The following is a 12,240-nucleotide window of genomic DNA, read 5'->3' on the forward strand; positions in this document are numbered from 1 at the left end:
AGTTGCAGCTGCTGCGGCAGCAGTTTCAGTGAAAGGACCACGAGGATCAACAAGATGCCTGGTTGGACCATAAGAAACCAAGATACCAGGAGGTTATAGTGAGGAAGCAACCCATGGAAAATGAGGATATTCTCACAAAAAAACAAAGCCCAAACCTGGTAGAAGCATCTCTTGGAGACTTTTGAGTGGCTGAGATCTGACCGGCACAGGCATGAACTGGCTACCAATATAGCTCCCACCTCAGTGTAGCTCCCAGTGCTCACCTTAAGCAAAGCAGAAAACAAACTGCCGTCCTGTGCCACCTAAGCTTGAGTGGGGAAACTTAGAATCATAGAATCATAGAATCATTGAGGTTGGAAAAGACCTCTAAGATCATCGAGTCCAACCGTCAACCCAACACCACCATGCCCACTAAACTTACTATTGATATAAGCAGAACACGTTTTCCCCCACATTCCCATCCTAGGGCAACAGCCTCACAGCTCATGGAAGTAAAGTATTCAGCCTTTGAAACCGAAAGCAAGCTCCCTGGAGATAGACACAACTGATCATAAGGACAGCTCTGCCTTCTGATGGGACCCTGGGCCTGCTGCTCTGGGGCGTCCAGCCCAGGGGAAGCCGTACAGGCAGAACAGCAGCTTCCATTAGGCCCAGGAGAGCAGCTAGCACTGGTCTGTAACGAAAGAGGGTACAGCTCTGACTCTAACACAACGAACACTAACAGCCCAAAAGGAAGAGAGAGTGCTAGAGGTTTGTCTCCCAGACATAAAAGCCATCCCAAGGCAGAGCAGGAGGATCCCACCTGCACCAGGGTAGAGGCGTCTGGTGGCTTACTGGGCTGTCTCTGTCGTTTTCTGTGTTTGAAACAGAGTCAGGCCAAGAAACTTCCACTCATTGATGCGGCTGTCGCACCTGTAGTTCTGAGCATCCACTTTGTATGATCTGCTCATACTGGCTTTCACCAATGAAATAAAAAGCAGCTTCAAATTCACCTCAGAATTACTCTCTTTCTGCAGTTGTTACATTTTTTTAACTCTTAATGTGCCTCTTTCAAGGGACACTTTCATTATTAAGTGTCCTTCAGAAAACGTACAAAAGCAAGGAATCTGTATTCTATGTTGGACTATTTTAGCATGGTCATATCCTGAGAGAAAGCAAAATAATTGGCAAAACATATCTAATTACTTTTTTTAATTTTTTTTTTTGTGCCCCACTGACAAGTGCAGCACATTATACTATGTACAAACAATACCTGAAACAGAGTTTTAACACCAAAGAACAAAACAGGTAGCAGAATAGAAAAACCCAAATCTAACTCCTCTTGAAACTGTTTGATATTGCACAAGCACAAACCCAGAACTCTTCTGGTGTATACAAAACTAAATTCCTGGAGAACTTAAGATTTAAGATCTTTAAGAACTTTAAGATCTAGTGGATTTGGTTTGTTTCTTGGGAGTCTTTCCTGAGTGCTTCCCGTATCTTAGACCAAATGTAATGATAACATATTCCAGTAACTGCTGGAATCCAAGCAGCATCCACTGCTACACTTGGATCTGCTGCCAAGTTTCTTTGATTTAGTTCAGATACTCAGATCCAGAGCAAGCTGTCTTTGGTGATTTCACTTTAAATTCAAAGATCCAGAACTACTGTTTGTCTAGTTGCATAAACAATTGAGCCTCGTAAAAAAAGATGTGTGCTCCAAGATGCTCTGAGGTTAGATAACACATAAATATGAGGGTTTATTTGTCTAATTAAACTCCCAGAAGAGAGAGAGGAAGTGGGGGTATATAAACAAACCAGTAAATATCTACGAAAACCTTAGATGTGAAAGGCTGCTTCTATTATCAAAGTCTGCAATCTCATAACTTAGAACAAATGGCTACCTGAAACTATTTCCAGGAATTACTTCTGTTTTTCTCTGTAACCCTATCATGGGTCAGATGAGTTATTCCTATCCAGCTTATTTTTTTCCTACTTAAAAAGCATGTTAAAAATCTGACCGGGATGTGCTTCCAGGTGTTATCTACACTACAACCAAGATAATTTGACGTACTGAATTCGGATACTTGCAAAACTCATTTTCTTGTGGAGTACCTGTCCTACATTCATTACTTCTGAATACATATCCTAGGGGACTGAAAGACAGAACTGAGTTTTAGGTTGGATACTTAAACCACACAGCTTATCTTCACCCCTTTCCGAGGATATGTCCAAGTATTACCTGCGAACATAAATTGCTGTATTCCTGTTATTATTTCAATGTCTAGTCTCCCATCTGGTAATTGAAAACAAGCATTCAGCAGAGCTGCAGAAGAGCCCATGATTTCCACATAAGACTTTTGTTTGTTGAGCAATAAATTGCTCTTTTGCTGAGTAATAAATTGCTCTTTTGCTGAGTAAGGGCCCCTTTCTACCATCACAAGGTTTAATGACATAGACTACATAGAAACCTTGATGAGAACTAGAATCTTCCTGGCAGGATCTGCAGGTCTGGAGCTTAGCGATACTCACTCAGTTTGAATCCAGAAATACATTGCCCTTTATGTGCATCATCAGATAGCTGTATGAAATTCTCAACAGGAGAACAAGTGGGATCTCCAAATAATTTTATTATGATGCTTAAAGTAAAAACATATTTGTTTTTTGAGCTTGCTAGAACATGCAAGGTTTTAAGATAAAACAAGTCCCTTTGACTATAAAGCTCCACAAAGCCTTTCAAGCTTCAAAAGGAGACAGCCTACGTTTCTCAGATCAGGTCAGTCATTCCACTGACTTCCTGCTGCAAGCAGTATTCTGGAATGTCCTCCCTTCCCTGTTAGTGAAATCATAACTTTCAATAACACCGTTCTAGTGTCACGGATCTTCTCTGGAGTCTAGATGAATGTAAGCAGTCAAGTCAAAAGACTTCATACGCAATGAGAGGAAAACATCAAGCACTGTGATGCATGCAGTTTGGAAAGTGGAGTAATGTGCTGCACAGAATGGTCTGCTATAATTATCCAAAATAATATACATAAATATACATATGTAAATTATGTTTTCTTTGCATAACATGAGTACATTTTTAAAAAGGGAACAGACTCCCCCTCACCTAGTATTTCTGAGGCTAAAAAAGAGCAAAAGATGGTAACGTCTTTCTCTCTGCTCCGATGAAGCTGGAGAACACAATGCACATGAAGACGTTCATAGCTTCCCGAAACTCAGCAGTGCCTTGGTGGCACACCTCCATCTGGAAATACCAGCCATCAGTCTGTCAAAGTAGGTGGTGACAGACTGAAACACTTGCACTGTTTGCAGGCAGCTCTTGCTCACGAAGGAAGCCTCGGTGCTGCTCATACCCTGCCTTCCTTGCGTTGTCCCCTGTCTAAAGGACAACGCTTCCTCACCAACCCACAACTGCTCCCTGCAACCAGAACCGGCACCCTACAGCCCAGGCATGGCCGCAGAACAAGCTACCTTTCCTCAGAGGACAGCCTGGCTACCAGAGCAGCGCCTGCTGTTCTGCAGGGGCAGGCTGGGCTCAACCCTCTACGGAGCAATTTTGTCAAACCCTGATCTTCTCAGCTGATCCAGCAGCGCTTCATAAGGTGTGCGTTGATGCCACTGAGACAAGAGGCGTTCATGCCATCGCCCTTTCAGCCCGGAAACGGCCAGTCTCCCCCGCAACTGAACTCTCGATCGTGTTTAGGATTTAGGGGTGTTTTTTTCTGGTGACTGACCTACAGCTGCCGAATTCAAGAGGCCTCAGAGCACCTTCCTCTAAGCAGGCCCGCGGGCCCGGCAGCCATCCCACGCTGCCCCGAGAGGACGAGCGTTGCACAGCCCCGCCAACACCCGCTGCCGGCAGCAGGGGCAGCCCCCGTCCCGTCGAGGGCTCCCGCCGCCCCGTCAGCACGAAGCAGCCCGGGCCGGGTCTGCCCCTTTCTCCCGCGCCGCGCCTCAGGGGAGGGGGGATCCCCCCCGAGGCCGCTCCCTTGGCGCCAACGGCCGCCCTCGGGCAGCCGCGAGGTGGATGGGGCAGGGGAGGCGGCGGCGACGCGGCCGCCATTGCCCCGTGACGGCGTGACGGCGGGCGGGGGCGCCCCGCGCCGCTCGGGGCGGCCGGGAGGGCGGCGAGCGGCCCGGCGGGCCGCGGGCCCTTTAAGGCGCCGACGGCAGGCAGCGTGCACATCGCCAAGGCAACTGGGGGCGGGCGCCGGCGGCCGCGGCGTGTGGGCGCCGGCGGCCGCGCTGACGTCGGGGGGAAGCTGAGCAATAACAACAGCGACGCGGGGCGGCGCGCCGGCGTCGGCGTCCGCGGTGCGCCTGCGCGGCCTGCGGGCCTGCTTCTATTTATGTGGGGGGGCGCCAAGATGGCGGGGGTGGAGGCGGCGAGGAGAACGTAGGGGGCAGCTCCGACCGGGCGGCGGAGGGGGGAGGGGAGAGGGAGGAGGAGGAGCCGGTGGGAGGGAGCGCGGAGAGCGGTGTCACCGAACGCGTGAGGCGGGGGCCGGCGAACGGCGGGCGGGGGGCGGGGGGGCGGCGGAGGATGGCGGAGCCGCGCCGGGTGCCGTTCATTAGCCTGTCACCCGTGAGGCGCCGCGAGGGCGAGAGCCCGGCGCTGGAGCGGGAGCCGGGGGGCCGCGAGCCGGAGCCGCCGCCGGCGGGCCGCGAGGCGCCGCTGTTGGCGCCGCCGGAGCCGCCGCACGAGCTCTCCCGGCCGGAGCCGCCGCCGCCGCCGCCCCGCGAGAGCGCCGCCCGCCTGGAGCCGCCCCGCGAGACCGGCCGGCCCGAGCAGCAGCCGCAGCGGGAGCCCCCCCGGCCCGAGCCGCCGCCGCTGCCGCCGCCGCAGCTACCGCCGCCGCGCCAGAGCATCCGGCAGGAGCCGCCGCCGCCGCAGGAGGCGCTCCCGCTCCGCCAGACGGTCCGCCTGGAGGTGGTGCTGAAGGACCCCACCGAGGAGGGCTGCGTGGAGTTCAGCTACCCGGAGCTGCTGCTGTGCGGGGACTCGCGGGTACGGGACCTCCCCTTCCCCTTCCCCCTCCCCTCCCGCCGGGCTGGGCCCCGCCGCGCTTCCTCCTCCCCGCTCAGGGCCCGGCGGGCAGCTGCCCCTGTCCCCGGCCTTGCCGATAACGTTATCGGTCGCCCCGTCCTGCTCGGGGGTGGTCCCGGCCAGGCGGGGCGGCGCCCTGGAGGGAAGTCCGGCAGCCTCGCCGTCGCTCCGGGCTCCCCCTGGGGCTGAGGTTGCGCTTGTGCCCGTGGGGGAAGGGGAGGCTTCGCACTTGTCGCCCCTGAGCTGGCCCAGGGCTCCGGGGTGGCTTTTCTGGGAGCTCCTAGCGTTTGCCGCGAGCAGGGGCGGGGGAGGGTCAGCGTCTTGTGCCCGGCTTACCCCCAGTTCTCCTTCCCTCACCTTGCCTGCCCGGGGAGCGGTAGTGTTGTATCCTCCCTTCCTGGGATCGTTTTCCGGCAGCTGAACGAAACTGTTGGTAGGCCGGTCCGTTTTCCGCATTGTCTGTAGGCTGTGTGCAGGTAAATGAAGTGTTATTAGCCCGGCCCTGCTACAAGCTTTGAGAAGCAAGGAAGTGAGCGTTAGCAGACTTGGAGACGAGTTTCTGCAGTCTTGGGGAGGCGGGGATGAATTAGAGTTAATGTTGTTGAAACTAGAGCCTCACCTGTAACTGTTACGAGCTTCATTCAAGAAAAAAAAAGTACTTTCCTCTTTCCAATTCCTCCCAACCAGAAAATATTTGGTACTCGAACTACTTTGGTTTTTAAGGAGAAAAGCTTGTGCAGACAACTTTAAGAAGCAAGCAGCATTAGCCAATCAACAGGACCTAGTGTTCAAGTAGGAAGGAGAGACGCGTGCCCTTATGCTGGTCACACTTAAGCCACTCTGGGTTGAAGATACCAGTGAAGTTGCACTTGATTTAAATAGTTGTGGCTCCTCTTAATTCTGGTACACAGGCAATTTTAGAGAAGGTTTATATCTTATTGGAAAGGGCAGGGGACAAGGAAGTAACTACTGCTGAGAAGGTTGTGATAGCTCTGGTGATAAAAGCAAACCTCAAATACTAGTACTGATACCGCCATTGGATTTTTACATCCAGCATGAACTCGAGAATGGTTAAAACTGCTGTTTTACGAACCAAAGTGTTTCTAGGTGATGATGATGCTGTAACTATACTTAGCAGCCTGCTCGCTTTTTGTTCTGTAGTAGGAGGGATGTACACACTAGACTGTGTTCAAATGTGGAAGACAGAAAAATCAATGACTGTGATTTTAATCCTTCTGAGATCTTCTGATGCGAGTTAAAAGGTTCCTTCTGTTCATCCTGTCCCACAGCTGTTGTGGGCAAACAGTGCCAGTTATGACTCCTCCGAATTGGTGTAGCATAAGCATGCTGCTCTGTGAAGTGCCACCTTTCTGGGCAGTTCCTGTGTGAAGGTGAAAATTGTGTTAGTGTTTAGAAGTGGTTCAGTATGTGGAGGTTGGCTTTTCCCTTTGGCAGTTCCCAGTTCCATAACTGCGTTTCTTCTGTAGGCTGGTAATATGTTAATCACGTAATCGAGGAAAAATAGCTTTTTTTATGTAGTTCTGATGCAAAATCCATGTCTTCTGGGGGGGAGCATTGATTTAGGGGATTTTTGGTACAATTGGGATCAGAGACTGCTTTTAAGATAGAAGTAGTTGTAGAAATGCTTTATAAGAAATTGTGTATGTTTTTCAGCTTTCTGTAGAGTCCAGATTGAAATGAATGTATCATAATGGCCTGTCTATTGCTGGACTGGGTGGAACAATCAGCTGATTATGTAAAACTGTCATAAATTATGATCCTTTTAAAGTGATTCTGGACTTTTATTCTTGTTTAAAAACTGATGTGTACTTGGCCTGTCAGTTTAACTTCTTGCTTGCTGTATGGTAGAAGCTGGAAAAGCTACTCTGATATGGTAGGGAGGACTTAAAATCTTGTATTAAGCAGCATGAAAAGAGAGGGGAAACACATTTTATCCAGCAATAAAATTAGTGCATGCTGGTTCCTTCATAATTAAAGCAAATGCAAGAAGAGTGTTTGCTCTGCGCACAGCACAGGAGGCTTAGGATGACAGAAGTCTGTCTTTTACCCTGGTTGTTCTCAGACCGACAAATTATGTAACCTGTTCAAAGTCCTAAAATACAGAAAAAAAAAATGTGAAAGGAAAACTGATCCTGCTTGTGGAGTAGAATAGCTGTGCTGATTTATACCAGTTAATGCAGCAGAGAAAAATACCTTGTTAAAATGAAGCTTGACTGAGAAACGCCTGCCCTCTACACTTTGCTGCAGAATTTGAGATTTGCTCTTTCCAAGTAGGTAGTAACTAGTCGGCAGTTAATGCTGTGGTTTTAAGTGGACTTTTAGATTTCCAAATTTGTTGTTGTTTTTGTAGTAATGATTCAGTTTAAAATGAACAGTTCATATAAACTTAGCTATGCAAACCGTTTTTGTAGGGTGAAGATTGATTGGGTTTTCTGAAAGCTATTGTTGACTCCTTATCCCTTATAAGACATTGCTCAACTTCCTTATAAATATTCCCATTAAAGTTCAACATTACAAAATTAGGAGCTTGTCTTTCTGTCTTGTAGTGTCGCTTGGAACTGGAGTAACCAAGAAAGGTTCTCCAGAGGCAGGCTGTTCTGGGAATGCAAGGACTGGTGCACAGGAATACCTTCAAACGTTGCTTTAATAGGTCTCTTAATGAAATGGTAGAGAATCGCAAAACTTACTTGACAGGATGAGTGCAACTTCTTTTTTTTTTTTTTTTTTGTTTCAAATTTGCGTTCCTAGCCTGAATCAGAAGTTAGTGGAAATGCTTGTTTGAAACTCGTGCTGTCCTTGTCCTGCTTTTTTGCCTTGATGAAGAGAACATCCTTTGATAGGGTTGTTGGTAGAGTTCATCTTTTGGTAGGAATCATTTACGTAAAGTTTTTGGATGTGAGTAATACGTTAGTGTGGTTGAAGAGTTTATTTGCCTCTTGAAAACTGGTGGATGTGAAAGTGTGCTCCCTTTTCTGTTGGTGCAATTGAAGCTTGGTGTGTAAAACTTAAAGCGGGTGAGCCAGAAGCCCAAGTTGGCTTCTGTCAAGCAGGCTGTAAAGGTGCTGAAGTAGTAATGTCTTAAAGGTACTGCAAAGCCTGAAAGCCATCCATCAGAGCCCTCAGAAACCGTCAAAATTAAAACTTGCTTGGATTTGAGATTCCAATAGTGCTTAACTAATCAAAGTGATAGTCAGCTACAGCTTTGAGAGTTTGGTGGAGAGAGGCAAGTTAACACTTCAGTACTAAATTTTGCTTGACCTCTGGCCTCAACCTTGTCTTGTTTCACAATTAAAAGAAACCAACATTTGCCTAGCAGATGACATGGAATACGTTTTCCCAGCTAAAAGTAGAGAAAACGGTGTTGCATGAATTAGGCAGTATTTTATATTTAATTATGCCTGCAGGAAATATGTATGTAACTTAAACTTAAGTTTCAGGATTAACTACAACCTCTATTAATTTTTTCTCTAAGTACTCAGTTTAGAAAATGGAAGATAATTATATGGTGTTTGCAGTTTTGCTCAGCTTACCTTCCTCATTACATTGGTCTTGATACTATTGAGCTAGTTTATCGTTATTTGGTCACCATTTAGTCAATATATTGGCTTTTCATACTGTGGAGGAAGGATCTTGCTTTTCTGAACTTAGTGTTGCTTTTTGTTCTGTCTTAGTCTACCATAAATCTTTGTTTATTCATTGATGAGTGGTCCATGTGCAGTGAAGTTAGTTGCCATCCATAAAGTTCTGTAAAATGGAACTCCATTCCACCATATTTTAGCATCCTAGTACTTTCTCCCCTTCCAACAATTACCATGTTTTATGTGAATTCTACTTTGAAGAAGGCAGCCCTGTTTTTCTGCCATACCTTATTAAAAAAAAAAAGGCACTGTGTATACCCTTGACTACTGTTCATTGACTTCATGTCAGTGAAAACCTCTTTCTCAAAAAAAGAAAAGGAGGGGGGGTACTTCCGGCTTATTTGTACAGCTGGAATATTAAATCTTTATTGTCCTTGTGGCTGCCATAGTGGGAATCTTGTAGAATTCATGCTATGATTACTGAAATTATCTGAAGAAAAAATAACAGTACAAGAGTTAAAGGAGTTACATTAGTTATGGCTGTAATTTACTGAGCTTTTTAGTCTTTTGGCTGCTTCCCTGCTGATTAGTGTACCAGGTACATCTTGTGTGTTGTATCTAGAAGGATCACAGCACCAATAAGAGGCAGCAGTGGAAGCAGAAATGAAAAGGAGTTTGGTTTAGAGAGAGTTCTTTCTCTTTGAACCTCAAATGGCCATAGTTCTCTCTTATGCTTACACTTTCAGTTGAGGTTGTGGTGGAATGCTTGGGAAAATATAACTCTGAGTCTCTCTTAACTTTTCTGTTTGTGTTCTCATTAGAAAAAAAGTAACTGAATGATAATTGAATGGGTCAAACTAATTTTTAGAGACTAAAGTAAGTATTTGGACTCTCAGTACAAATTCTGACTGCTTAGTCATCAGAGCATTGTTTATTGACATTTAATAGGTTTTTATTAGATGTGCTCTGTGTGTTTCTTATGGAATGAATATTGAACTTCTGCATTTTTCAGAAGAAATTGGTTCACTTGGAAGATCCATTTAATGATGAACAACGTGAGCGGCATGAAGTGGAAATGCTAGCCAAGAAGTTCGAGGCAAAATACGTGAGTTACTGTACCTGTATTAAAATACACAAATATTTAATAGTGATAACTTAGGATGCTGCAGAGATGTTAACATCAGGTTTTTTTCCTGAATAGGGTTGCTAATGTAGTGTCAAATGACTTCTGTACATTTCAGAGCTGACTGTCTCATTATATTTCATTTAAGCAGCTTGAAGCTGCTACAAGCTTATTAGACAAGTCTGCTAAATAGATTTGCCTATAGGATGTTATAGCTTGTGAAGCTATTCTTGGAAAAGCTTCCTATATAAATACAACTGAGTAATAGATGCAGGTCAATATTCATGATGAATACTGTGCCGGAGGAAAGAATTTTTATGTAATGCTGTTGTACACTATTGAACAGCTCTTCTGTTTGGGCTAAATACTCATGAATCTTGATGAATTTCTGACTACTTTTGAATGCTTCCATGGGAAGTTATTGTTGAATAGCACGTCATTGCTTGATGAGTTTATCTTGTAGCTGCCAGCTGCCTAAAGATACTCTGCTGACTCCTGAAAGTGTGACGTGAATGACTTGAACAACACTAGGTAGTAACATAAAGAGGCTTTTACTAATAAATGAAGGTAGAAATCAGAAAATGTTGACTAAAACCACACCCAAACAGGTCTTTAAGAATTCATATGGGTAGGGTTGGGTGATTAATTCTGAGCCAGCAATCAAAACTCATCATCATGCTTAGGCATGTTGATATTCTGGATTACTATTAAAGCACCTCAATAATAAAGAAGGGAAACAAGAGCAGTCATTTGTATCTTTTGCTATTAATATACATATTAAAATCTTTCTTGCCTGATTTATTTAGATTTTTTTTCTGGCAAAGGCAGATTTCTGAGTGCCCAGTCTGTACGTTCTGTAGAAGTAATTACTATTTCAGGGCATGTTAGCTGTGATACATAACAAAAGAAACCCTTAAACTAAAAAGAATCACTTTCATCTTTTAGAGGGATTGATGGAACCCAGTATACCCAGTGAATTGAGAACGCAGTTCCAGAATACTGTTTGCTTTTCATTTGAATGATAATTTATTTTTTGAACTTCTAGAAAAGTACAGTTGAAGCATTTTTCTGAAAACTCATTTCCATAATACAAGTTAAGGGTTTTATAATGTCCTGAAACAAGTTGCTTAACTACAGCAGATGAAAGTCAGTGTAGAGCATGTAAAGCAATATATGTAGGAGGGAGTGGTAGTGGAAGCAATCTAATTTTACATATACATTTATGCATACATCAAAGCTAAACACGTACGTTTATGGACAAAACATGGTCTTATTAGACTTATGAAAACTTGAGTTCAATGTTCAGTAGTCATAAAAAGGGGCAAATAGATACTTTTTGCTATTAGAAAGCAGTAGGTAACAAAAACTATAATTTTACAACAGTTTAAATTCATGGTGCACTTGTATCTTGATTACTATTTGCACTTCTGATTTCTTGCCTTTCTCCCATTCTCTGCCATACCTCATGCCCCTCAGCCCCACAAAATTCCTGGGAGGGGAATGTCTTCTATATAAAGGACAACTTATTAGGTTAGGGCCACTAAGCATGGAGGGTGGTGAGGGATTAATAGTTCTTGTGTGAGATAAACCCTGTCCTTTCTCTTCCAATATGAGAACCATCGGTCTCTGCTTACTGTCCATGTTCAGAGGAGTTGCATCTCTGTACACTGACCCTGTACAGCTGCTCGTGTTCTGACAACATCCAGCCATCTTCTGATTCTTGTGGTGAGACGTTCGCTCCTTAGCTTAAACTAGAACAGGGATCCCATGAAGTAGATACCCATTCTCTTCTCTTTAACAGCGCTTCAGTGTAAAAGTAATCACTGGTTTGTATGAGAAAGTAGAGGTTTTTTCAGATTTGCAGGAAGTACTATATCCTCCTTTAACTAATTAGGTATTACTTACCTATATACATTTAAAATGGAGTCAAACAATCTTTTTAACCATAGCACATGTGGCAGTACTTCTGAAAAACTTCACATGTGAAGAACAGTCTTCCTTGAAGACTTTTTACTTCTTTTCAGATAAATTCCTGTACTCATAATCAAATCAGTACAGTATTGGATATATCTTGCAGATAATAAGAAAAAACCTATGAATAAATATGTTTTCATAAAACAAGATGCATAAAGTTAATGTACCATTTGTTTACTTAATTATTCAGAACTTTTTTGCAGTTGTTGCGTATTTTAAACATCAGCATAAAAATCTGTTCCGAATGGTTCCCATTTTCATTTTTTTGATTACTGTTATTCTCTAGACAAAATCAAACACTGTTGTAAAAACATGATATTGAATCTCGGACGATATTATACATAATGTAAGAATTTTTACTGGATCAAAACAAAGGTCGATCTAATGGATGATGGCATAGTCCTCTGACACTAGTGGAATCTCATACTTGAAAAGTATAACAGAGTAAGTGTGCATTGATATTACTTCACTGTGCCTGTCTAGCAATCTGTGGCTTAATTTCTCCCAAAGCC

The 12,240-nt window shown here is 44.7% G+C and overlaps 1 protein-coding gene across 1 annotated transcript in view; it reads left to right on the forward strand.

Moving 5' to 3' along the window:
• Nucleotides 1-4,528: 4,528 nt before the first annotated feature.
• Nucleotides 4,529-12,240, forward strand: part of UBN2 (ubinuclein 2) — a 53,833-nt gene continuing 46,121 nt past the window's right edge. The window contains exons 1-2 of the mRNA XM_076336513.1: nt 4,529-4,993; nt 9,644-9,736. Coding sequence (XP_076192628.1) covers nt 4,529-4,993; nt 9,644-9,736 — 558 coding nt within the window. The remainder of the gene's footprint in view (nt 4,994-9,643; nt 9,737-12,240) is intronic.

Source organism: Aptenodytes patagonicus, chromosome 1 (genome assembly GCF_965638725.1).
Source record: "Aptenodytes patagonicus chromosome 1, bAptPat1.pri.cur, whole genome shotgun sequence".
Taxonomy (NCBI): domain Eukaryota; kingdom Metazoa; phylum Chordata; class Aves; order Sphenisciformes; family Spheniscidae; genus Aptenodytes; species Aptenodytes patagonicus.